This window comes from Mesocricetus auratus, unplaced genomic scaffold (assembly GCF_017639785.1).
Source record: "Mesocricetus auratus isolate SY011 unplaced genomic scaffold, BCM_Maur_2.0 Super-Scaffold_100014, whole genome shotgun sequence".
Taxonomy (NCBI): domain Eukaryota; kingdom Metazoa; phylum Chordata; class Mammalia; order Rodentia; family Cricetidae; genus Mesocricetus; species Mesocricetus auratus.
The window spans coordinates 14,647,842-14,674,898 of NW_024429197.1; the positions used below are offsets into that span (position 1 = coordinate 14,647,842).

The 27,057-nt window shown below is 45.8% G+C and overlaps 1 protein-coding gene across 3 annotated transcripts in view; it reads right to left on the bottom strand.

Moving 5' to 3' along the window:
• The window catches only part of Csmd2 (CUB and Sushi multiple domains 2), a 558,343-nt gene that overhangs the window by 133,264 nt on the left and 398,022 nt on the right, over window positions 1-27,057 (bottom strand). For all 3 annotated transcript variants that reach the window (XM_040756596.1, XM_040756595.1, XM_040756597.1), the window contains 4 exons: window positions 25,845-26,014; window positions 13,591-13,747; window positions 12,331-12,522; window positions 7,047-7,173 (listed from right to left, as the gene is read on the bottom strand). In XM_040756596.1, the coding sequence (XP_040612530.1) occupies window positions 7,047-7,173; window positions 12,331-12,522; window positions 13,591-13,747; window positions 25,845-26,014 (646 nt within the window). The remainder of the gene's footprint in view (window positions 1-7,046; window positions 7,174-12,330; window positions 12,523-13,590; window positions 13,748-25,844; window positions 26,015-27,057) is intronic.

The following is a 27,057-nucleotide window of genomic DNA, read 5'->3' on the forward strand; positions in this document are numbered from 1 at the left end:
CTTGTTTTAGAGAAGAAAGAAAGCCCCACCTGTGAAGCCAACTTTAGTCAGCGTTTCTATTTCCATTCCCAATAGACATAATTTCTCTCTGAGACCTTGATGGGAAAAGACTGTTTTATTTATTCTTATACTTTTGGTGCCTGGTACGGTGCCTGATGCCTGGAAAATGCTCCACATTTTTTAGTTGAACTGCATATTGTTACTTCCTTCGAAGTGTCCCAACAGCTCCTCTTCTGAGAACTGATGCAGTGTACTTCCAGTCCTTAGGAGGCAGCCAAGACCCTTCCTCCTCCTAGACCACCCCACCACGCAACTCCAGTATGGTGTGCTTCACTCCTGGGTTGAGCCTTTGCTTCTCTCCCCCAGATTGAAGATCTTCCCCTGCTCTCCAGGAAGGACTTCTCTCTCTTTTCAGTCACTGCAGTGTCTGTGGCATCTACCAGCTGTTTGACTGGGGTCCCTTAAGTGAGGACTGGGCTTCAGTCTGCTCTTTGTGTTGTCCCTGCACACCACGACAAAGACCCTGCTGTCTCTAATGCCCACTGTTTTAAGTGCAGCTAGGCCAGGGACAGAAGGGCAGGTTGAAAGAGCAGTGGCTGGAGAGACAGATGGGCTCCAGGTGCCCCACACTGTTTGGGCATCCAGGCGGTCCTCTGTAAGACAGGGCTGACCTGGTCCAGAGCCTGTTGTGCTGTGGATGCTTGATAGACAGTGGTCAGAGGGACAGTGCCAAGTGCCTAAGCCTTTGCCACTTTTTCTTTGTCTAATACTCTGAACTGTTCCACAAATCATAAGAAGGAAAATTCCAGCCCCACCCTGGAGATGGAGAGGAGGCCACAACTTTATGGGGTGAACCTCATGGTCCTCATATTGTTAGCAGGTAGAACTGCAGGGAGGAAGCCGTGTCCTACACCTTCCTGTGTACGAACTGCCAGGCTTTGGAGGAACTCTTGGGCCCCAGGAAAGAGCACCCACTAAAGACCGTGAAGGTCACTGTATCCATGGGAAAGGTTGATTTGCCAGCTAAGAACACCAGGAACTACCTACTCTCTAGCCTGGCTACACCCAACGTGGGAGTAATGACTCTGCGAGGTTCAGGCAGGTGCCTGTTGCTCTTCTTGGAGTCTTGCTCAGCTTTTGACAGGGCTTTTCCCGTCCCCCTCTTTTCTTCTGTCCTCTCTCTCTCTGTCTCTTTACCTCTTCTCTTTTTCCTTCCCCCTTCTGTCCCCTTTTAAATAAAACTTCTCATTTAAGCTCTGTCTGCCTGGCATGTTTGTCCCTCCACCTCCGCCATGGTCCCCCATGCAAGGTTCCCCTCGGGCTTTATCATAACACCTACATCTTGCAGCGCTTAGGGGCTGTACTGCCTGGGAAAAATGGACGACTCTCGGTCTCATTTCTAGGGCAGCTAGCATTCTAAGTGGTTTGTAAACATTGACCCACTTACCCCTCCCGAGGAGCCAGTACCTTTAATCACCATTTCCCGGGACAACAGAAACAGACAACGCTGACAGAGAGCGCCAGGGTGAGAAGATAATAAGCACGCAGGTAGTCCTGTGCCCCAGTCCAGCTCCTAGCTATGCCTCAAAGTGGCACCAACAATGGAACTCGTGGGACGTCAAGAATCCAGTTGAATAATCAGGCCCGAATGGCCTAACTGCTACATGCAGCGGATGCTGGAAAACAAGTGACATCGTAAAACAAAACACAAGTGTGCCCTCAGAGGGATGCAGATGATGGCACATTGATAAAAACAAATGCAGGCTGTCAAGAGCAGTCAGAAAACAAAAGGCTCGAAGTGGAAACAATAACAAGGTTTCCCGGATGATCATAGAGAGGCAGTTGTGATCAGGGAGAGAGGGGCTAGTGAATGCTGAAAACAGAACTTTCCACGGTAGAAGCAAAACAAAGCCAATTAAGTCAGATCAGCCAAGGACAGGAGAGAGCAAAACTGGACGAGCTCAGCTGAGGAGCAGCACAGCATCTTTTGTTGGAAGGATGGCTGGCTATACAGGACGTGAGAGAAATATGGAGCTTGGAGTCTTATCTTATGCATCTAGGGAAGACTAATAAAACAGACAGGTTGAAAAAGTCAAAAGGGCACAAATGCAATAGAAATAAAAACACCATGGGGCCAGGGTGATGGCTCAGTCGGTAAAGCGTTTGCTTCAGGAGCATGAGGACCCGAGTTCAGGTCTCCAGAACCCACATAAAAAACCTAGCCCTGCAATGCGGTCCTGGGCTCAGCTCCAGATTTAGTGAGAGATCTTGTCTCCAAGAGTACAGTGCAGAGCAATTGAGGAAGATAACCAGTGTTGGTGTCTGACCTCATGCAGGTGAAGACATGTGTACGGACACCTACACACACCTACACACACACACACACACACACACACACACACACACACAATCTCTCATGCAAATTATATAAACACTTACTGACTTTAACAAAGATTTTTAGATTTTCCTGAATTTTAAGTTGAAATAAGAAAGTGTTTAGCAATGAGGCCAGACAGCCACTGTGGACCCAAGTGAAATTCCCTGGCCTCACAAAAGAGCTGGAAGCAGTAAATTGGTAAAGGGGAAGAGTACAGGCACAGAGAGAGATGCTGTGTGGAGAGCCAGCCTTCCCACAGGCCACCAAGGGTGCAGAAAGCTGATTCAGTATTTGGTGGGGGATGTCAAGGTCACGTGTCAACATCTGCCTTCAAAGAATATATCTAAAGGAAATAATTGGATATGTGTTCGAAGATTCACATACAAAGATGTTCACTGGAGTGAAAAGTCTGAAACAATTTGCTTTATCCACAGGGAAAGGCTCCATCAATTACGGCTCAGCTCACAATGGCCTTCTCTGCAGCCTTCAGCCATGGGAGGCAGGTCCCTTGATACTGACACAAGATCATGACCATGGCTAAGTGTTAAAACAAAAAGCAACTTGCTAAGGCTGGCAACGAGATGAACCTGCTTAAGAAACCGTGATCACTGGACTTGCTTTGTGTATGTGGCTACACAACGTGCCTAGAAGAATTAAAAGAGCAAGGGGGGGGCAGAGGTTATTTTCAGTGAAGCGTGTGCAGGAGTGACATTTCACCGTGAGATTCCAGGACTTGGACTTATACTCTCTGACCTTTGTTACTGTGGCATTTTGAATTTTAAAAAATGACTTCCTATTTTTATTAAACAGAAAATATGGGCACACAGGTGCCATAGTGTGTGTGTGTGTATGTGTGTGTATGTGTGAGAGAGAGAGACAGAGACAGAGACAGAGAGAGGGAGGGAGGAAGGGAGGGAGAGGGAGAGAGAGAGAGAGAGAGAGAGAGAGAGAGAGAGAGAGAGAGAGAGAGAGAGAGAGAGAGAGAGAGAGAGAGGGAGGGAGGGTGAGGACAGTTTGTGACTCTCTACTTTACCATGTGCATCTGAATTCAGGTCATTAGTCTGAGCCATCTTTCTGGCCTCCTATTTTTTTTAAATAGAAAAAAATCTAATAATATTCAGCATAGAAAAAACCTAAATAGGGACTCGAATGCAAAGGGCTCTCTTCAGATCTGTGCAGTTATTAGTTCCTTTTATTTAGCTGCTGGTTATTCCAGGGAAGATGAAGTGGAGGGGTGAGGGGTGAGAAGGAAAGGAGAGAGTTGGGGAGAGGAAGAGAGAAAGAAGGAGACAAGACAAACATAGAGGGATGATGAGCTGGGAGGGAACTCAAGGTGGGGAGTGTCTTGTTCCCCATTTTGGTACCTCTTAGTGTGGCTGGAAGACCTTCACCTACTTAGTAGTAGGTAGCTGTGACTGTAAGAAGATTGTCAGATGTACATCTTCAAACACTTTAAAATTGATTGATTGATTGTGTGTGTGTGTGTGTGTGTGTGTGTGCGCGCACACGCGTGTGCGCCATGGCACGCTTGTGGAGGTCAGAAGGTGATTTAGGGAAGCCAGTTCTCTCCTTCCACCATGTGAGGCCTGGAAACTGAACCTGGAATATCAATCAGGCTTGGCAGCAAGTGCTCTCACCCACTGAGCCATCTTTATATTCTAATATTCTATTTCCCTTTGTGCGAGCGCGCGCGCGCGCACACACACACACACACACACACACACACACACACACACACACACACACACACGCAGCAGGCCTCATAGCCTCCTATTTCTTGCTCTGTTCCGGAGAGGGTATCTATCATTTTTGCCTTTGACCTGAGCCTCCTGCCTCCTGTCCACTTCCCGGAGGGTTTTTCTCGGGAATGAACCTGTCCTTGCTCTTGTTGCACACACCCACTCTTGTTTCTCATGCTTTCCCTGTAGTCCATGAACCCGCTGCCTGTGAACGTGTCCTGCCTTCTTCTATCCCTGCTGCAAAGCCTTAATTTCTGAGGAAGAGCTGCAGCAACTCTTTGGGATGCTAATGTGGGTTACGTTTTCTCTTTGGACAGTGCTGGTCAAATGTGTAGAGACCAAGCATCAAGATGTAGCCAATGGACTTTTGAATGTTCCAGCCAAAGACTAAAATTGTCAGGAAAGAGGAAGAAGACAAAAGCGATCAAATTCCAAACAACTCTCACTAAGGGGCAGGTGCTGGTTACTGCTCTTCCAGCCTTTCTGCATACTTTAGTGTTGTCCCTTGCATCGTTAGGTGTCATTTACATATTTACCAAGAAAGAAGTCAGTTGGTGGGAGCACTTACATGTCCTCTGCATTGATTTTGCCTTCCTCATCTCAATTGCAGCTACCTGGGTCAGGCCTCTTTAGCCGGCAAACCCTGGAGACAGCTTCCTCCCAGGACTCCCCCTTCAGCTCACTCTCCATAAAACTGCCAGATGCCCAAACCTCCACTGTGGTGGCCTCTGCTCTGCCAGCCCCTCTGGCTGCCAGCCTTCAAGTCATAGGACTTCACATAGGCTGGGAATAACTCCTAGCTCCAGCTCCTTCACGGGGGTGGGGGGTAGGGGTGGAAGTGGGGGTGGGGATGAGATGTGTATGGGGGAGATACCTTGCCTTACTGGGAAGCCATTCCTCTGCCTCCAGCCCTCCTCCTTGGCTACCTGGCAACCTTCTCACCATCCTTGAGGCTCGGCTCTGGTTTCATCTCCAGGGTGACTTTCTGAACCCCTGATTTGCCTTTACATTCCCTTCCTCCTCAACCTCGTTCTGTGCCTGCCTGCAGGATTTTCTTTGGACAGGAAGTACAGAGTCTCAACTTTGTAGTCGTATGTAGTAACACTTGTTACATGAAGGAGTGAATGAATGGATGAATGAATGATGCTCTGAGTCAGGAGACCTTCTCCTGATTTGCATATACATGCCCTAAAGTGAAACAGCTGTTTGCCCTCCAGTATTCACTGCCTAAGGGTCTATTCTAGAGTCACTAACCACACAACTACCTTTCCATCCTAATCCTCCCTGTTCATTCATTCATTGGGCTTTATTGGTTGTGAGTACACAGAGGGAGTCATCAGCTATTTATCTTTTCCAGACTGTCACTGCAGACAAGTTCTGAGAAAGAACACAGAGGGGTTGTTTGAAGCCATGGTGGCTCTGAAAGCTGGAATGAGATGCTCAACTTTCACTCTGGGACATGCCAATGGACCTCATCATGGAATACAAAGACTGATGAGTAACCTGAAAGTCATTCTAGAAACTCTGTCCTTTTGTGAAATCCTAAGTTCCATTGTGTGCCACTGTGCATGGAATATAGTTCAAAAATGTGGGTAGGGTGACCACTGTGTTTCCTTAATTCCAGATGAGTGGTGCATACCAAGGAACATGAGTGTTTAAATCTCTTTTAGCAACATATTCACATCTCCTACTGAAAACCCAAGAGTAGGGACCTGCTCATCACAGCTCTACCCTTCCCTTGGCTCCCTCTTTATCCCTAGTCCTTGATGCTGACTTCCTATGAGCTCTCTGCACTGTCAATAACCTTGGTGGACCAGCCCTGAAAGACTTGCCGTGGCCCCCTGCTATTTATTGGCATTTAGGGTTCTCCATAACCAGGTCAGTATAATCTCATCTAGTCCTTATCCACATGCAGCCCCTACTCCAGCCAGCCTGGTCTCTCATTCGGTTCACCTTCCACACCTCTGAGCACACTGCCACCCCAGCCTACTCTTTGACTTTTACTTCCTCAGAACCATACAGTTCAAGGCTCACCATAGCCAGCAGTGTGATATAATGTGAAGATCTGGAAAGATCTGTGGTATTCTCCAGGTTTTTTGCAGCTGCGAAGCTTAGACACGTAGAGCTTTTGCTCGAATGCTTAGCTGTCTCATGTTCAAATAGACCTGTGTATGCATCAGGGTTTATTATTGTTAACATCACCAATAGGACTGCTGGGGAGAAGTCATGAGAAAGGATGGTTGTGCACCTGTCAATCAGAGACATTCCTTTCTTCTCTGATGGCCTGGGACTCTGAGGAGTTCCTGAGTCGGGTGCTGATTTGGGAAGGGAACTGTCCTGGAGGAAAAGGTACCGATGCCAGACATTGTTGGCTTTTGTTACTTAATCTCACACAACCATGACATATGAGCTCTTCTGGCTCTCATTTTACAGGAAGCAGAGAGGGAAATGTAAGCAGCCTGCCTGGCTCAAACAGATCAAGCAGATCTGGACTGGCTTCTAGGACTGGCACTGCCACTGTGATCGAAATGCCACACTGAGCCCAGTACACAGGATGCCATTCCAGAGCTTTGACTGACACCCCACCTCCACAGAGGAAGAGGCCCACAGTGATTAAGTCTCACTAGTGGTCAGTGGAGAGGCTGGGATCCAAACCTGCGCTGTATAGCTTCAAGCCTGGGCCTCTCTGCTGCTCTACGGTAGAAAGGTTCCAGCAGTTGTGTGGCCTTGGAGGCAGCCTCCATTTGACTGAGGCTGAGTCCCACATACCTAGTCCAAACCTAGGGTCTCTGTGGAGACCACTGATCCTACAGGCCTCCAGCAGTGGTTGGAGGGTCCTGACAACCACTAGGGGTTCTGTCAATGATGCTGGCGACAGCTCCCCTTGACAACAAGTGGCAAGTGCTTCTTTTTTGGCTCAGGACACTTACCCAATGGTGCATCCAGCGTCTGCCTCGATGGTCCAGATGCAGTTGAGATTGTGTTCATAGGGGGCTGGGTACCCAGGCGACAGCACCTGCCCTGACACCTCTCCTCTCACTGTCCCTCCACACTCAGCTGAAAGAAATTGCAACAGAACAAGTATCATGGGGTGACCTGAGCATCCCGTAGTCACTGAGTGCCCCCCAAGTCCCTGTAGTTCATTCCAGGTAGTTAAGCAGAGTGTGCAAAAACTCCCCCTAGAGGAGACTAGTACTTAGAACCAGAAACAAACTCTTAATACTCAATAATAAAAGTATCCCAACCCAATTAAAAGCTAGGCAAAAGATATTAGTAGAAATGCATCCAAAGAAGATATGTGAATGGCCAATATGAACGTGAGGAGATGCTTACTGTAACTTGTCATTGTTATGGAACTACCGACCAAAATCAACCCATCCCCACCAGGATGGTTGAGACAGAAAGACAGGTGCTGATAATAAAATAGCAAGTGTAGGCGAGGCTGTGGGATAACTGGAGCCTTCCACAACTGGTAAGAATGTGCTATGATACAGCCACTTTGGAAAGCAAGCTGCTAGGCTGTTTCTTAAAATTGTTAAATGTAAGTCACCATACACCATGTAACTCCTCTCAGAAGAAGCAAAAACATACGCTCACATAAAAACTTGAACATAAATGCTCTTAGCAGTGTTATTCATAGTAGTCAATAAGCGCAGATAAGACCAGTGTCTATCAACTGAAGAAAGGAAATACAAAATGTGGCATATCTATCGACAGAAAGTTGGTCATCTTAAAAAGGAATGCGGTTTTCATACATGCTACGATGTATGTGAAAGAAACCAGACACAAAAGACTATATACGGTGTAATTTCATTCATACAAAATACCCAGAATAAGCCAGACTAGAGAATGGAAAGCACATTGTGTTTACCAAGGCTTGAGGGCGTGAGAAATGAGTGACTGCTAATGGGTGGTAAACTTTCTTTTGGAAGGAGAAACTGTTCAGAACTAGGTGGTAGTGGTTACACAATCATGTGAATGAATAAAGGCAATCGAATTGTATGTTTTCGATGGGTCAATAAACTTGTAAGTGAATCAGCCCCCAAGGGTAGGACTAGCTGCCTACTCTATGACCAAACAAACTCCTTGGAGCTTCTCAGGGTAGAGCAGGAATAGTTTGTACCTGGTCACGAAGCAAAGGGACCTGCTCTAGCTGACAGGGAGCACACTGCTGACTAGACTCAGTCCTTCCCTAGGCCAGGGCCAGGGCAGGAGGCACCATCTGCCTATCCTGGTGCATGCTCACTCCTTGCAAGTGCTGGTGTCCAGGAGGGAGAGGCCAGTTCCCCCAGCAGGCCAGAGTCGGGGAGGGTTTGGATTCAAATGCACCTTGAAGGAGGAGCCAGAGTTGAACAACTTGGATGGTGGCAAGGGAGTCTGGGAGGGACAGGAGGAAGAGACTTGCCGTTAGAAGAGGAGAGGCATGGGAGGGCAGGCCGGGGATGTGCAGGGGTGAACAGCAGGGGTAGAGAGCCGGGCAAGCATGGGATGTTGGAAGACATGTATGCCGGGGTTCTGTCGAGAAGTGCAGTGTGTGTGTGTGCATGGGAATGATCTCTCTTTACAAAGATGAGGGAGAGGACTGTAGTGGCAGCTCAGAGGGGTACAGAGGATTGAAGCTTAAGGCAAGGAAACCAATGGAGAGATCTGTACTCTCCATCAGAGTGAGTCACTTAACCCATGAGCTGGTGGCTCCCCCAGCCACTGCCTCATCTGGTCGGGAATACTTCTAGGACCCTGTCTCTGATTCTCAGAGAGACATTTTTCACATTGTTCCTACTTTGTCTCCAGTGCTAGAGTCTTGGCTCAGGCCCTCTCCATCTCTCAGCTGGCACAATTGTCCATTTCCACAGGGCTATCTGAGGGACTTCCATATCCTTTAGTGGCTCTTCCTGACTCCAGAAGGAGCCCTGGTCTGATGAACTAACTCCATAGTCCATGCAGCCTCTGCTTGGACTAACAGCATTGTAAGTGCCCTTCCTTGATGGGGATATCCTTCTGTATGCTGTGAATATGTTTCTCTTATTGGTTTATGAATAAAGCTGTTTTGCTGAATGAACAGACAGGACGTAGCCAAGCAGGAAATCCAAACAGGGATAGACAAAGGTAGTAGGCAGAGTCAGGGAGATGCCATGTAGGTGTCAAGGGAACAAGAGGTCTGGGCATCACCGGTAAGCCAAGACCACTTGGAGATACACAGATTAATAGACATGTGTTAATAATTAAGAGAGAGCTAACCAATAAGAAGCCTGAGCAATAGGCCAAACAGTTTATAATTGATATAAGCCTTGGTGTGTTTATTTGGAACTGAATGGTTGCTGGACAGGACAGGACAGAAATTTCCATCTACACTTCATATGACACCTTTGGGACACCCTCTCCTGACTAGGTAAATCTGATGCTATCTTTCTTTGTGTCGCCAGCACAGTGTGAATAAAACAGTATATATTCCAAGGGCATTAAAATAGTGTCCATCTCCTCTGCCATACCAGGCTCTTGGCAACAGAGACCTGGCTGTAGACTGTATATCGAGCGTGTAGGAGTGTTGGGCATACAACATAAGTTTAATAAGTATTTACTGAATGAGTAGTTGCACGGCCCAGTGAGTAGAAGCTTATTGCTTCCCAGGAAAATTACTGTGTCTGAACCAAGGAAGCATGAGGGAAAATGAAGAGGTTTAAGGCTGAGCTGTGTAGGAGAGTAAGTGACTGGTTAAGCAAGGAGCTAAAAGCTAGTGAAGTTACAGAGGGTGTGGGGCTGAGCTTCACCTGTTACTGTGACTGACCCATCAAGCATCACTCTGACTCTGAGGCTTCATCTAGGACCACTAAGGAAGGGTTTCGGGAGGGACCCTTTGTTCTATTTTCCCTGTGGGCTGCTATTCTGTGGTGATGCTGGGGCCAGTGGTTCCAACTTGATTGAAAGACACCAAGGTAAATGAGCCTGTTGTGGGCAGTGAGAGGATGAGTGACAATCTGATTGGGAGCAGGAAGCTGGGACAGGGGGGAGGGGCATCATCAATGACCTTGGAAGATGAGTGACAATCTGATTGGGAGCAGGAAGCTGGGACAGGGGGTGGGGCATCATCAATGACCTTGGCTGTGAGCACATTCCACTCCCACCTCAGGGCTGGGTGTTTGGAGACAGAAGCCCCAGGGAAAGGCTTCAGAGGGAACTAGCTTCATCTTCCTTCCCCATGGGGCCACTTTATTCAAGGGCTGGCAGGAGGACTGGAGGGCCTCAGTACACAGTGGTGACTCCCTGAGATTCTGTACTTCCTGGCTGGCTCCCTTCTTCCCATCCTGGAGCTTTGGCTACTGTACTTGGGCTGGGGATTCTCTTTATCAATAAACACTTGAATATCTAAGCTACAGCAGACAGACAGACACACACACACACACACACACACACACACAGAGCTTCACCTCACTTCCCTAATTACAATGGAGCCTGAGGAAGTCTCATTGCAGATTTCCAAGGCCTGAAATATAATAGTATTTCCTAGTCCTGATTGAGTGGGTCCTCTAAATCCAATGTAACTGACAGGCTGGCCGGTAGAGGGATCTGACAGGGAACCCTTTCTGCAAAGCAAACAGTTATCTTCTGGGAGTCACAGTCTCTCACTTATTTTGCTTGTATGTGTCTCCATGGCCAACCTGAGAGAGCTCATCTCTGAAATCTAAGCACTTATGTAGGGCCTGGAACATGAATGAAAGAGGGGAATTAAAGAGTCATGGTCACAGATGGCAAAATCCCAGTGCTGGAGCAATAAAGACAGGAGAATCCTTGGGGCTAGTGAGCCTAGCTGAATTGGTCTGTCTCAGGTCCCGTGAGAGACCCTGTTTCCAAAAACTAAGTAGAGGATTCCTGAAGAAAAACACCAAGGCTGACCTCTGGTTTTATCATGAGTGTAAGTGTACACACACAAGCGTGTCTATCTGCACACACGCACGCACACACACACACACACACACACACACACACTTAGTAACAAAGAAAGAAAACCATTAAGGGCTGTTCGTGGTCTGCAACTGTATACTTTCTGGCTTGAAATTCTAGCTCTTGACTCTGTGTGTCATGTGGAGACCCCATACAATGTAGTTATCCAAGGGAATAGGACCAACCATGGTCACTACAGCTTCTCACCATGCTGTTCATCTGGTTGGCCCTGTATGTGCTCAGGCTAGACCATCTACGCACCCACCTACCCCTCCTGATGGTGGGATTGGATCTGTTCTTCCAAGTCTCAGTTGAACTATTGCTCCCTCTTTGGAGCCCTCTCGAATCATCTGGAGACCCTGACTAGAACCTAGGCAGGACCTCATAACAAGGGTCTATCTGTGTACCTACTCTATTTGGTAGAATGGAGGCTTCCCAGTAGCAGGGACAGACTTTCCTTTTCTCCTTATTTCTCTGCGTCCACATACCCAGACACCTGCCTGCCTATTTCTAGCATGTGGTTTGGTAGGCACTCATGATTTCCCCTAGTGGCTATTTTATTCTCATCAGATCCACCTGTGCTGCTCAGGTACATTGTGGGTGTTGGGAGCAGGAGGCTTGATGGGAAAGTCCTGGTTTGGGGGAAACAGGATAAGTAGGGCCATGGGATTCTGAGCAGCAGGGACGTGAAGAGGGCTGGAGAAACAGAATGGTGGTGTTCTGCTTATGTTTCAGTTCTGCCTTGGACCACAGTCTCGTCTGCTGATAGCGTGCAAGAACCCCAGGCTCAGGAGATGCACGCTGGCCACCACAGTCTTCTTTAGATGCTAGACCAGATCTAGCTCTTTATCTTAGTCCTTCTCCCAGCACGTCCCTGGAAAAGGGAGCATGAACTCACTTTACCTACAGGGAAACCAAGACCTGGAGTGAACTGGAGGCTCATCTGAGTCTTGGTGTTGCAGGGAGCCCCGCAGCCATTCCTGAATTCTACTAGACACTCTATTGCCTGTGCTGCAACTCTGGGCCATGATTTGGCTCTGGCACCACTGACTAAACGTGTGGCGATGGCAAGCCACCACGTGAACCGCATGCACTGCATTTGAAATAAAGTGTGAGGAAATGGAGAAGAGTGGCTATCAAGTCACAATGCTCACTAACAAGTAGATCCAATCCTGCTTGACAGCCCCAGGTCCTGGAAACCCTTGTTGAGGCCAGGGCTGGAGCTCAGGTAAGGGAAGGGACAAGGAATTCCTTAACAATCAAGAGGTATCCTACCGACACAGGTGGGCAGTGGTCGGTCCCAGGTCCTGCGTTCCCCACTCAGACACATCAGCTCCTCACTGCCCCGCAGAGTGTAGCCAGGGTCACAGCTGAAGGTCACAGAGCTTCCTGCAAAATGGCCTCCATCGTGAACCTTATAGCCGAACTGTGGGGTCCCTGGGTCCTCACATCGGATGAGCTCGAAACCTGGGGAAGACGGAAGAGAAAGAGTGAGAATAGGCCATAGGGTCAGAGACATGACGTTTCTCTTCCTCTCCAGCTTGTATCCTGAGATGCCCTGGCCACCATCCCTCAGGTGTGCCAGCCTCAGGCTCATATTTCCATTCTCTGTGGAGGGAAGTATGTCTCTGCTGCTTTTCGCAAATGAGTTCAGAATTTAATAGTGTGCATACTTGGGGCTGGGATTTCTATTTCTCTGGTTGAGCCTGTAGCATTCTGGGAGGGGGACCTGTGGCTTCCACTTTGATCACTGGGACGCTGTGAGAAGACAGAGTAGCACAGGGGACGTCACCATGCAAGCAGCTGTGTTGTAAGGTCTGGAGGAGGAGAGACTCCCATGAGCTCACACTGCACTCTGTGTGCTTCTCATTTGTTATTCATAGGGGTCTTGCAGGTGGGTGTAATTATTGGCACTCTACAATCGAGAGCATTGACTTGGGAAGGTTAACTAAATTGCTCGAAATTTGCACCATTTTCAGTTAATAGAAATGGAATTCAAATGTGACTCTATTTAATCCCGTCACATGGAGACAATTCTGAAAGAGGCAAAGATCCTTGCGTGAGATGTCTCAGCACCCAAGCAAGGGAAATCCCGAGGGCTGCTGGAGTCACTACAACACAATTGCCCATCTCAAGTAGTGATGAGCCTACTGTCTCTTACACTCACATAATGGTGAAATTATTATCACAGTTGTAGCATGTTTTCCCCCTTACTCCCTCAGCCAACTTCCCCTTCTGTATCTATGTGTTAACTCTGTGAGGTTCTTAAAACCTATGTCCTTTGTGTCTGGTTTCTTTTGCTTCATATATGTTAAAGCACAAATCATTTTTTCCTTTTGGTTGGCAGATAATACTCCACTGTATGGACATACCACATTTTCTATATCTACCCACCAGTTACAAATCACCCACGGGAAATAAATACATACAAGCATGCATTTTTTTTTGGCATGTGTGTCTGCTGGGCACACAGCTCAGATGAACAAAATGGGGACGTCTGATGTCATAGTCCATTTAGAACCAATACAGACTTACTAGAGAACTGAAGTTCAAAGCCTTTGCTGGTGTTTTCGGCATCTGTGATGAAGTCGAGCCACAGGCTGCTGGATGTGCTGTTCAAAGTCACCCCCAACATCTCAGAGCGGCTAAAGACCCCCAGCAACCGGGCGGAGTTGTTACTGCCATCGTAGACCTGGATACCAGAGACCCCAATCCAATGACATCAGAGTTGCCCATTTCAAACAAGGTCTTCTCACCCTGCAGCCCACATTCCCAGAGTGCAGCTTCAATAACAGCTGCTGGAGAGGCAGGTAGCCATCAGACGCTCACAAGTGGCAAAGTGGAGCCAGCAGCTGGATTGGCTGCGCCTTTCCCCAAGCTGATCGCGCTGTGCTCAGTGTCTCTCTAGGCTTTGGGAATTGGTTGCTACTCTAACGGTCCTGTGCAGCCTGCTTGTTTCCTTGGTGCTCATATACTGCCAGCTTACGCTTCAGCAGGCTTGGGAGGCCAGGCTGGGGTGGCTAAATTCCACAAGCCATCTATTTCCGTAGACAGATAGGCTGAAAGCACACAGCATGTGTACTTCACTCAACAGACACTCTTATCCTTCCAGTAGATGACATAGTCATTGTTCTGCCTGCCTGTGGCTGTGCCCTGCCTTGACTATTCTATTGGGCATGATCCCTGGGGCCCAAGCAGGATGGAGTTAAAAATGATCGTCATGTTATGGTGATCTGCCTTTCCCCAGGCCAAGCCTCTGCCCCTTCCTAGCATAATGAGGGCTCCAGCCTAGATTCTGCTGGTTTTGCCAATGGGGGAATAGTGCTGGCATCTGGCTTCCCTCATTCCCATCTGTCCCTTGAACTTCTGGGTACCAGCAAAGGCAGCAATCATTAGAATAATGAACCGGCTCCCTAGGTCTCGAGGTGGCTGCTCCTTTCTAGATAGTTGTACAAATAACAACAGAAGTTGTGATGGAGTGAGAGGCCCCCTGGCACTTTGGTAAACATCAAAGATGGGATCTATGGGTGGGAGATGAATGTCTGTGTACATCACACAACGTCGTGCCAGCTGCCAGCAAATTGGAACAATATTCCCACCTTCCTTCTCAGAAGCCAAGTCATCCTTCCCGCTAACAACAGTGCTGCGTAATGCAGAATTCTGTTGAGACTCTGGGAGCCCACTGCCTTTCGTGGCTATACAAAAAGAATCCTGGGTTTCCATTCTGAGATGATACTCCTTCAAACAGTTGAGCCCACTGCTGTGTCCAAATTGTTATGAAAACATGCTTTGAAAATGTGTGGGGGGGCGTAAAGTTTCTTTAATAAATAGTGTTATAGTATTAGCAAATGGTTGGAGGATGCCATATGGGCCTACAATGTTAGGACCCTTTCGTAGTCGTATGTAACTTAGGATGTGTGTGCGTGTGTGTGTGTGTGTGTGTGTGTGTGTGTACATGGTCATGCATGCCATGGTGTGGGTGCTGTTGCCAGAGGGCAGTCTCGGGTGTTACTCCTGCCTTCCATCTTACTAGAGACAGGATTTCTTGTTCACTCAGATTCAATCTTGTCTGCCATTGCATATGCCAGGCTAGCTGGCCTGAGAGCTTCCAGAATTCTCCTGTCCCCACATCCCATCTTACAGTAAGGGCCCTGGGATTACAGATGCATACTACCACGTGTAGCTTTTATATGGGCTCTGAGGATTTAAACTCAGATCTTTGTGTTGCACAACAAACTCTTTACTCTCTGAGCTATCTGCAAAACCATGAAAACATCTGCTGAAATGACTGGATCAAGACATCAACAGTCAGCAGTCACTACATCATGATAAGAAAGCAGACACCCCGAGCTTCTCAGCAGAGAACAGACCCCTGTGTATACGGTTATTGTGCCCACCAGAAATATCAAATCGGGTCTAATTGAGCCCTTGTATCCAGTTTCCACCTAATAGGGAAAGCCGAGGCCAGAAGTTCAGATGAAATGATGCCCCAGTCAGGTTGGAATCAGAATCTAGAAAACGTTACTGAATAAATGGATGCACTCCTCAACAAATAAGCTAGATGAGAAAAAGGGAAGGAGACAGGGAAGCTACAGGTTAACAAGCAGCCAACAGCAAATCCAGCATGCAGATTTTATTTGGAGCCTGGCTCAAATAAACTGTAAATCCAAAAATATACGGTGACATTTATGAGATAATTTGGAGATCTCAAATTCCCTGCTTGTTGCATGGTGGTATTAAGAAATTATTGTTAATTAATAAGTACAATGGGTATGGGGTTTTTCTCCTTAATCTCAAAGCATAATTTGTTCTAATCCATTAAGGTCCAAAAGGTTATTTGTATCATTATGATAAGATACTCACTACAGAAAAATGTATAAAAAAGAAAAGCACGAAGGAAAGATAACAGCTTTCTGAACCTGTTTTGTTCCCATGGAGATCATCCCAGGCTTGTGTGTTCTATGCTATGTGTGTGTGTGTGTGCGTGTGTGTATACATATACAAAAAAGAGGGGCTGGGAGGACGCGTCTGTGGATAAAATGCTTGTTGCTCAAGCATGAAGACTTGAGTTTGGATTCCCGGCAGCCATGCTACAGAGCCAGGTTTTAACCCTGAGAACTAGGATTCAGGTGTGAGTTGCCATGCCTGGCTTCAAAACCTTACACATACAGAACCCTCCCGCCACCGAATTTAAACCCACCTCTACTGCAAATGTAAATTTGCATTGGTCCGTAAACTCAGATTTGTTTGTGAACTTTCTCTTCTATTGCTTTAGTCTGTCATTCTTGAGCTCTGTCCACCTTGTGAGGCAACAGCACCCACACCATGGCATGCATGACCATGCATTCACCATGTGCCTGTAACCCCAGCAGTGGGGAGGCAGATGGGACCCCCCCCCCCCGTCTCCCTGGCTAACTAGTCTAAACTGGTGAGCTCCAGACCAGTGAGAGATGAAGTGACTGAGAATGCCCCTGGCATTGACGTCTGGTCCCTACATACTTCCACACATGTATGAAAACAAGATCCAGCTATAGATACATATGGTAATCAGCTCTTCCAATTAATACAGCACATATCATTTTCAAGTCTTTAAATAGTTTCCACAGCAGCATTTAAAGTAGCTGTAGGGATATCCAGCACAAAATTAACACAATCTACAGTGTGATTATTTACTTACCAGCATTCAGAATACACGCTGAAGCAGGTACACTCGGCAAACACCACAAATAGAAAGACGGTCATTGCCTCCAATATTTTTGCCCTAAGCCCATCTGGCATTTATTTTTATAATGCAAGAGTCTACCCTTCCCCCTGGTTCATTAGTCATTCAAACAAGCAAACAAACAAATATAAAACCGAAACCCTTGGGGGAGGGGTTTTTTTTGTTTTTTTGTTTTTTTTAAGACAGTGTATCACTGGCTAGCCTAGAACTTACTATGTAGAGAGGGCTGGCCTTAAACTCACAGAGATTCACCTGCTTTTGTCTCCTGAGTGCTGGGATTAAAGGCGTGTGTCACTATTCCAGGGTTCAAAAGCCTGTTTGTAAACACCCCACCCACCACCAATTTAATATCCACCATATCTCCTGCATAATTCCAGTGTGATCCTGAGTTAGGATTTGCTTGTGAATTTTCTCTTCTGTCACATTTGTCTGTCCTTCCTGTGCTCTGCCCACACTGTTTCAGGTATTGTACCTTTGTAATACTGCCAAGTATGCAGTAGAAGTTTTTGATTGTTTCCTTTAAAAAAGAACTCTCTCATATTTACTATCCTAGGTAAACTGAAGAATTTTCCAGATTAAAAAGGGAAACAATCCCCTTTCAAAGAAAAACCCCATGCCATTCTAACTGAGTTACATGGAATGGATTGATTTGAGAAAACAAAGCACCGATATAGCATCAGATCTTTTGATGCATGGCTCTATCTGACCAAGTTGTCACTGTACAGTAATAAGAGTCTCTATTTATTCCTGGATGGCTTTATATTTTCCTCTGCTATCAGGAAGTAAATCTTAAAAAATTTTTTTCAACAGGTTACCATTTGATGGGCCAATTCTTTGGTCTATAGAGGAGATGGGAACATCTCCCTGAGAAATCCGAGATAATCTACGGATGTCTGGCTCACCTCCTTCTAAGTGCAGAACTTTCCACACAGGATAACACATGTAAGCGGCGTTTCTATAGACACTCCTGTGCATCTGCTTTCACATGTGGGCTTCAGTTCCTCCAGAACAAAGAAGCTAGCTGCCTGCTGGGCAGTCCCCCACCTTCCCTCATGTCAGATTTCACTAGGCTGTTTCCAAAGCGGAGGCTGCCCGACCTTAACTAGTCTCATCTCTGGCTTTATATCCCAGCCAATGTTCGGTGTTTGCCGGCTGAGTTAGGCTCTTTTCCAGTTTGATGGTTGTGGCACAGAATCATATTTTCATTTAACTTTCCCAGATCACCACTGCGACTAAGCAGGGTGACTGTATGCTGAGCAACAATCCTACCACCCTCCTATGACCTTCCAGTTCATATCCACACTTATTATAGTTCTGTCCTCTTTTAATATCTAGTTTTATAATTTTCTTGTAAAGATTATCTGTGGAGGGGGCATATTTCTAGATGTTTTCCAGTTTTTGCCCCAATAACAAATGAGAATTTTATTCTCCTGATTATGTGTTTTAATTGGCTACAGAAACACCAGCTGCTTTGTTGAATTGTCTTGTTGGTTCTGATGGCTTAGTAGTTGAATCGTTTGTGTCTTCTAAATAAACGAGACAATTTTCTGCTCTCCCTTCTAATTTTTATGGCTTCCTTTGTTGTGTCTGGGTCTAACTGTAATGGCTTGGATCCGCAGCATAATGCTGAGAACGGTTGGCAGTGGCACGGCCACTGGTCTTGTCGCTCAGCTGCCTGGAAACCTGCTGGAAAATTTCCCATTAAACCTAATGCTTATTGTCGCGTTTGGAAGGGCCTTTCTGCTGTCCTGTCGAGAAGGTTCCACTCTCAGTTTGTTTTTTTTAAGAATCTTTTAAGAGTCCTGACTGGGGATTGGCTTTCATCACAGTATGTTTGGGGATGTAACATGGCACTTTCTTTCTTTCTTTTTCCTTCTTTCTTTCTTTCTTTCTTTCTTTCTTTCTTTCTTTCTTTCTTTCTTTCTTTCTTTCCTTCCTTCCTTCCTTCCTTTCCTCTCTTTCCCTCCTCCCTCCTTCCGTCCCTCCCTCCCTCCTGTCTTTCTAACCTATTCCTAGGATTTTAGGCTGAAGCACAAGAAATTCTCAATGTTTAAAGAGCTTAGATCTAGACAATAGCAATCTCATGCAGGGGCTCTAAACAACAACAGCAGGAGTTCTCCTACTGGGTAGACACAGCCTCACAATCTTGGATCCTTCCTGCTTTGCTGTCTTTGTATTGACATGCTGCTGGATTTGATCCTATATTGTCCAGGGGTTTTTAGACCAACAATCATAAATAAGATTGACCTAATAGGTCCATGCTTCTGTTTTTATCTTTTACTTTTTAGTTTTTATAATACAAATTGTATTGACAAGTTATATCTGTGTGGAATATGACTTATAAATAGTGAAAATTTTTAAAAAGCTAATTAACATATTCATCACTTCAATGACCTAACCCCTGCCCCCCCCCAGCATCTCTTTCTGACAGAGACTTTCACTGAAGCTGGAGTTCACCAGTTTGGATAGGCAGATTGGTTAGCAAGTGCCAGGGTCTCCCTGTTTCTGCCTTCTGGTATGGGACTGCAGATACACTCCAATGAGATAAGTCTGGCTTTTATGTGGTGTCTGGAGATCCGAACTCAGGTCTTCATGCTTGTGTGGCAGGCACTTTGCTGAATGAATGATCTCTACAGCCTCTCTTATCACTCTTTATTGTGTGAGTTTGAAATATGCAATCTGTTATATGCACTCTATCCATCTCTTTATGCAATAGATTCCAAAGACAAAGCCCTAGCCCTCTACCTAGGTAGGACTCTGCACATTTGACCATCACCTGCCGCCCCACTGCCCCTTCCTCCAGTCTCTGGGAACCACCATTCCTTTCTGTGCCATTTATAAACATGAATTGGGAGACATATCTTTATTTTTTTAATTTTCAGAGCAGCTTGATTTCTGCAGGATTCATTTGTAAAGTGGACTGAGTCTGGAGCTTTGGGGAAGTGATACAGGGGTTTTCAATGTGCAAAAGTGGTGTCCTGTTTATTTGGATTTTCACTCTCTAATATTAGTGCTTTTAAAACTATTTTAATTGTGTGGTCATGTGTGTCTTTATGTGGGTATGTGCATATGAGTATACTATCAGCAGAGGCCAGAAGGGGGCGTTAGATCTCTTGGAGCTGAAGCTATAAGCAGTTTTGAGCTGTAAGATGTGTACTGGGAGCTGAACTTGGGTCTTCTGGAAGATTAGCATGAACTCAACCTCTGAGTCATTTCTCCAGGCCCAAATATTATTATTTGGTACATATACCATCTTATAGCTGTTCCTGTCTCCCTATCACCATACTCTGGATCATATCTACATTTATATCCCTTTTCACCCTAGTATTATAAACCCGCTACTTCTTTTGATCAGCCCTGCCAGGTTTATTAGTCACTTTTGAAAAGAAAAGTTGATTTTCCTGGTAAGGCTGCTAGTTAGTTTTCTTCCTAATAACTTCCTGATTGCACTGATTGATTGACTGGTGATTGATTGATTGAGACAGGATCTCACCATGTAGCTCAGGTTGGCCTGGAACTCACTGGGTAGCTGAGGCTGTCCCTGAACTTGTGATGCTCTTCCTGCTCAGTTCCTAGTTCTGGGATTACAGAGTTGAATTACCATGCTCAGTTTCTGCCCTTCCTTTGAAACCATCTTTCCCAATCTGGGACACATGTGCCTGCCATCCCAGCATGTGGGGGACTGAAGCAAGAGAATGGAGAGCCTGGGGGCTACACCTGGAGACTCTCCAACATGAGCAAGCAGACTCACAGGCGTCTTTCTTCTCCTCTCTTTGAGTTTATTCTGTCATGTTATTCAAGTCACCAAGCCCTTATTTATTTTTTCATGTGGGCGATACATTAGAGACTCACAGAGGTATATTAGAATTTTCCATGGAAACTCCCACAATGACTAACTTTATTTGTGTGTGTGTGTGTGTGTGTGTGTGTGTGTGTGTGTGTGTGCGTGTGCGTGCGTGTGTGTGTGTGTATGTGTATGTATATGTGTGTGTGTATATATATATATATATTTCTAGTAGCCATATTATTTGGCACCTCAAGTTCTATTGTGGACTGATTGAACATCTCATTAATATGAAAGAATCCCCTTCTTCATTTCCTCTGGAGACATGGAGACCTCCTCAAGAGCGTCCTGTAATGAGCAGATTTCACTTTTCTGTGTTACCACCACCCTCCATTGTCTCCATCCGGTGTTTTAATTGGATGATCATGTTTTTCATCTCCATCCAATCTTTCCTCATTGGAGATAGCTGTTTTCATTATTGCCTATTTTGTGCCATAAATACAATATTCTCTCAAGTCCTGTGAAGAATACCAATTAGGAGCTTTAAAAGTATGTTTCTGTTCTCTGTGGCAAACAGAGGGGCAATTAGCTCTGATCCCTCAGACAGGTCCCCTTCCCATCTGCTGAATATTCACACATATCTGGTTAATTTCCTTGTTGGAACATCATTGCAGAGGGAGAATGGAAATGGAGAATATAAACACCCCCTGTGTTCTAAGGGGGGCAAAGGAGCTGTGCCCAAAGGTGCCCCAGCATGTAGAAGCATTTCCAATGGAGGGGTGTTGGGGACGGTGGCAGCCCCTTTTCTAATGAGCCTGACAGCTCTCGACAGTCTTTCCCTGGAATGTCAGGTTAGAATCAGGGCTGTGATGTCTCTCAAACCTAGTGCTCATGCTGAAGAGTTTGGAGGATTGAGAACTTGTCCCCAGCGATGGCCTTACTCTCTGCTGTGTATGGATGCTTCATTTTTAATGTATGTCTGTTGAGGTGTGAGTGGGTGGATATGGGTGTGGGCGCATAGGGGTGTTCATGTGTGTACAGGTCAGTCTTGGGTATTGCTCCTCAGGAGCCATGCGCCGTGATCTCTGGTCTAAATCTTTTGAGGTCATGTAGCTCACTGACTAGGCTAAGATTGCTCACCAGAGTCTTTTGAGGTCATGTAGCTCACTGACTAGGCTAAGATGGCTCACCAGAGTCTTTTGAGGTCATGTAGCTCACTGACTAGGCTAAGATGGCTCACCAGAGTCCCGGGGATCCCCTTGCTTCCACTTCACCAGTGCTGGTTTCACAAGCCTAAACCCTCATGCCTGGCCTTCTGCATGGGTGTTGGTCAAACCTGGGTCTTCATGCTTGTGTGGGAGCACTGTACCCACTGAGCCATCTCCCAAGCCTTCCCTTGGGATCTATGATGCTTAATTCACAAGTCTGGAATTATCACAGGATGCCCTCACCACGTTACAATGTGGAAGCCAGGAAACTGTCTTTAGATGCATCACCATATTCCTGAGCTTATATCCTCTAGGCCTTTAGAACTGAGAACTGATTAAACATATTTTTATAACCATGAAAACATCCTTTTAAGTTGTATATGAAAGGCACCCTTGCCTGATTTCCAGGGCAGAGACCATCTTTCTTCACTTGTCTTTGGCTATCCTAATGGGAACCTGTGCAGGCCGAAGTATGTGCATGTGTTTCTTCTTGATCTGGGAGTTGTCTTTCTATACTATTCTATTTTAAGGCTCCTCCTCTCTTGCTTATGTCAGGGTGGCAGGAAGATCAACTGCAGAGACCATTTCAAAAAGAGTGAGGTGGCAACAGGAAACAAGTCAGAACGTGTGGAACTTTTAGTTTTTAGGATAACGACCAGGTCAGAAGTCATATATGCAGGAGAACACACCAGATCAGAAATTCAAGACCTTAGGTTTGCAGGATCAGTCAACTGCATGAAACATATCAACACTATCTTGGGAGACAAGTCAATTGTGGAGAAGGTGACAGATATGCAGGTCTGCTCAGGTGTGCAGCAGTTAACTTTGGAAGCACAAGTAAGAAACAAAACGGCAGTGTGGAAGATGAGCTAGCTGCACCAAGGCAAGGGGCAGAGGTTGTTGAGGGCAACTCTCATGCTCTAGGCTTCTTGCACAACTAGCTGTGTGAGGTCAACCAACTGGCAGGTACGGATGTCAACCAACCGGCAGGGGTGGCAGGTATAACTGTGGTTGCAGGGCAGCTCTGAATCCCACTTGGGAAGCTATGACTGACAGTTTGAATCTTAAAAGTTTCATTATCTGTTCATATCCTGAGTTCTTTGTAAGAGGTTAAAGAGTCCTGGAGAGAAGAGCTGGGACAGAAGAGGAATAAACAATGCCATCCCGATCTCCTAGGGACCTTGTCTTCCATCATCCAGAAGCTTGCTCTAGAGCAGTGGTTCTCAACCTTCCTAATGCTGCAGCCCTTTAATACAGTTCCTCATGCTGTGGTGACTTCCAACAATAAAATTATTTTCTTTGCTACTTCATAACTGTAATATAAATATCTGATATGCAGGATATCTGATGTGTGACCCCTGTGGCCCAAAGGGGTTACCACTACAGGTTGAGAACCATTCCTCTAGACAGTTCAGTGATTTCAGGTGTGTGTGTGTGCGTGTGTGTGTATGTGTGTGTGTGTGTGTGAGAGAGAGGGGGGGTCAGCGTACCGACTGTACATAAATATGAGAGTCATTTAGTGGCCCTTCTTTATACTTCCCAGAGTAATGAATGGCCTTCAGTTGTTCTGATTGCTCCTCATGTTAATATTTCTTCAGCTGCTGAGAATGATATCGTATTAGGATAAGCTAGTAAAGTTCCTTGGCTTAGGATAAAAATGACTAAATCTGGGTGATGTTTTCCATATAATCCATTTTATTACTGCTGTTCTTTAGTACATTCTTCAAGTTCAACTGTTTATTACGCACACATGAATGCCCTTCACATTCTCAGTGACAGCCACTTAAGTACACACAAAGAAATCCCCGACAGATGTCTCTCGGGCTCATAGAAACTCCCTCTGTCATCCCAGGCCTGCCGTTTCTTTCCCTAACAAGCTCACTTCCTTCAGCCTATTGACACTCAGGGCCATTGTTACAGCACAGTGATGTCACTGCATGCTCACGGCAGGTGTAAGTACATGTGCACAAAGCATGCTGACACATGGTGCAGATGCAGGTGAGCAGATGCACCGGATCAGACACACAGATTCACACACATGTGGAAATATATGTAAGAAAGTGTGTGCACACACACATCATGCACTCACATATTCTCACTACATGCCCCAGCCATGTACCACACATGCACAGGTACACACATATCCATCATACCACAAACATACATACACCTAACATTCATGTATGTCCTCACACATACTTTACATACATGTATTCACGAACACAACATGTACACACAATATGTACTCACACATATTTCATACACATAACATATATACAATGCACTTATACACTATATCCAAAACATGTACTCAGGCACACAATATCTATATACACATGTATACAGACACTACATACAACATGCACAAATATGTATTTACACATATATCGCATAATGTGAACATAATGCATTCAAACACTGTATACAATATGCACATATTCATAATATACTACAAATATAATGTATATACAACATGTATGGACATATACAGATACACTACACGCATGTACACAATATTTTATATATATATGTATATATATATCACATTATCTTGGTTAGGGTTCCTATTGCTGTAATAAAACACCATGGCCATAAGCAACTTGGGGAGGAATTATTTCATCTTATACCTCCATGTCATAATCCATCACTGAGGGAAGTCAGGACAGGAACTCAAGGCAGGAACCTGAAGGCAGGAACTCAACAAAAGTCATGGAGGAGTGCTGCTTACTGGCTTGTTCTCCATGGCCTACTCAGTTTGTTTTTGTACACACAGTGGTACTACCTGCCCCACAGAGGCATTATCCATGGTGGAATGGGTCAACCTACAATTAAGAAAATGTTCCATAGGCTTGCCTACAGGCCAGTCTTGTAGATTGTGTTAAGTTGACAACACAACAAAACAAAAAAATACAGCTAGGATACATATAGGCATGTATACACACACACACACACACACACACACACACACACACCACTCTATGAGCTCTTAATTGTTCAGATTTAAAGTCATGGTCCATGCCTTAGAGTTTCTATTGCTGTGAAGAGACACCATGACCATGACAACTCTTATAAAGGAAAACATTTAATTGGGATGACTTACATATTCAGAAGTTTAGTCCATTATCACCATGGTGTGACATAGTGGCATGTAGGCAGACGTGGTGCTGGAAAAGGAGCTGAGATCCTAATCTTGACTCTTAGGCAACAGGAAGTGATCTAAGACACTGGGCACGGCTTGGACATACACGAGACCTCAATGCCTATCTCCACAGTGACACACTTCCTCTAACAAGGCCATACCCACCCCAACAAAGCCACACCTATCATTTGTGCCATTGCCTATGATCTTATGGGGGCCAATTATATTAAAACTGCCACAGTCCACAATGGAAAAATCTGACCCATTGACTGCTCCAATTGAGTTCATCACTATTTTTTTTTAAAGAATGTGTGTGTATAGGGAGAGATTTTATGTATCTGTAGCATATAATCTCTCCCTACATGTGTGTATTTTGTATGTGTACAAGTATACTTTTAAGTGTATACATTTGTGTGTGTGGCATAGTATATGTGCAAGTACATGTTTCATAGATGTGCAGGTACTTGTGTGTTTGTGCATATGTATATGTGCTTGTGTATGTGGGATTGATATTAGGTGTCTTCCTCTGTAGTTTTTCCACTTATGTTTTAGAGACAGGGTCTCTCACAGAACCTAGAACTTACTGATTGGCTAGACCAGCCAGCAAGAATTACAGCTCTGCCTACCATGCTGGGCTTTCACACGGGTGAGGGGGATCCAAACTTCTTATGATTACGCATCAGGCACTTGGTAGACTGAGTTATCTAATTTTATCATGCAGCTAACTCACATCTGTGAGAGCAGGAAGCTCCTAAGCAAATACTAAAGCCACACACTCCTCCCTTTTGGTCTTCAATTTTTCCCAGGTAAGGACACCCATCACGACTCGGGTGGAAGAAGGAGGCTTGGGTCACCCACCCACAGAGGGATAGATGGGAAAGTAACCACACCCCGCACACGGTTACCTACACACTGTATGAAATCAACTGTCATTACCTTAAGGAGGTCTCCTTCAGCGAGTTCAAATGCCTTGGCTTTAAGATGAATCCCCTTCCCCGGCTGGGTCTGGATGGAGTAGATACATTCGTGATTGTTATTGTAGTTCACAGGGAAGTTGGGGGACAGCAAAGTGCCCTGAGTGCCTGTGACCGAATTCCCACACTCCGCTGGAACGACAATCATAATATTCACAGATTAACTCACTCACACAAAATGCTACTTTCCACTTTGCATAACCTCACAGGGGTAACAAGGTTGCCTGCCTACCCACCTGTCTGTCCATCCATCCATCCGTCCATCTGTCTCCAGGACAGCCTACCACACTTCTAATATCTCTAGCCTACCCCCAATTCTTCCTGCCTTCTTCATCTTTCTTGCTCTGCTTGTCTCTTCTCTAGAAACAGAAGACACACCCCTGACGTCCTTCTTTTTTACTGTGTTAGTTTATAAAGAACTGGTTCCCCACACCTATTTGTATGGTATCACAGCAATAGAAGGATGCTAGAGAAAGAGCCAGCCATACCTAGAAAGAGGAGACCTTTTAATACTCATATATAGGAGCTAGGATTACAATCGCTAACCCTTACCCACAAAACACCACAGCCACTTTATCAGGGTCATCCTAGCCAAGACTCACAAACATCAGACCCATTGGGCAAGCACAAGCCTTCTTCCCTAGTGCAGACACAGGAACCCATACTTAGCTGTTTGCACCTGGTGTCAATCAAGAAAGAGGATGGGCTAGGAATGCCCAGCTCCTTGGGCCTGTGTTAGGGGCTCTAGGACTCTGAGAAAGTTTCAGCACAAGTCTATCAAAACTCTGCTTCATTTGCCAGCCAATAAAACCGCCTCGCCTCTGGAAACCTGTTTCCCGTCCCCCAGAAACAGTGTTTCCCACTATTCTCAGGCCTGTATTTATAGCAAGCATCACATTCTACTTGACTTGCTAATATTTCCATCTCCTCTGCTGTCTTAGGATTCTTTGGGGGATTGATACAGCTTCATCTCTTCTACACATGGGCAGTGTCTGCTAGCTCCGACTTGGTGGCAAGGCATGGTTAGCCACCCCGCATTAGGCTTTCTAGGGTCACTCCCTGTGAGACTCTCCTCTGTAACTCCCAGTGTCACAGCACCTGTCCCATTGCTCCCTGCTTGCCCGTCATTTCCATTCATCTCCTACCCTAATCCTGAGCTACATGAGGGCCAGGGC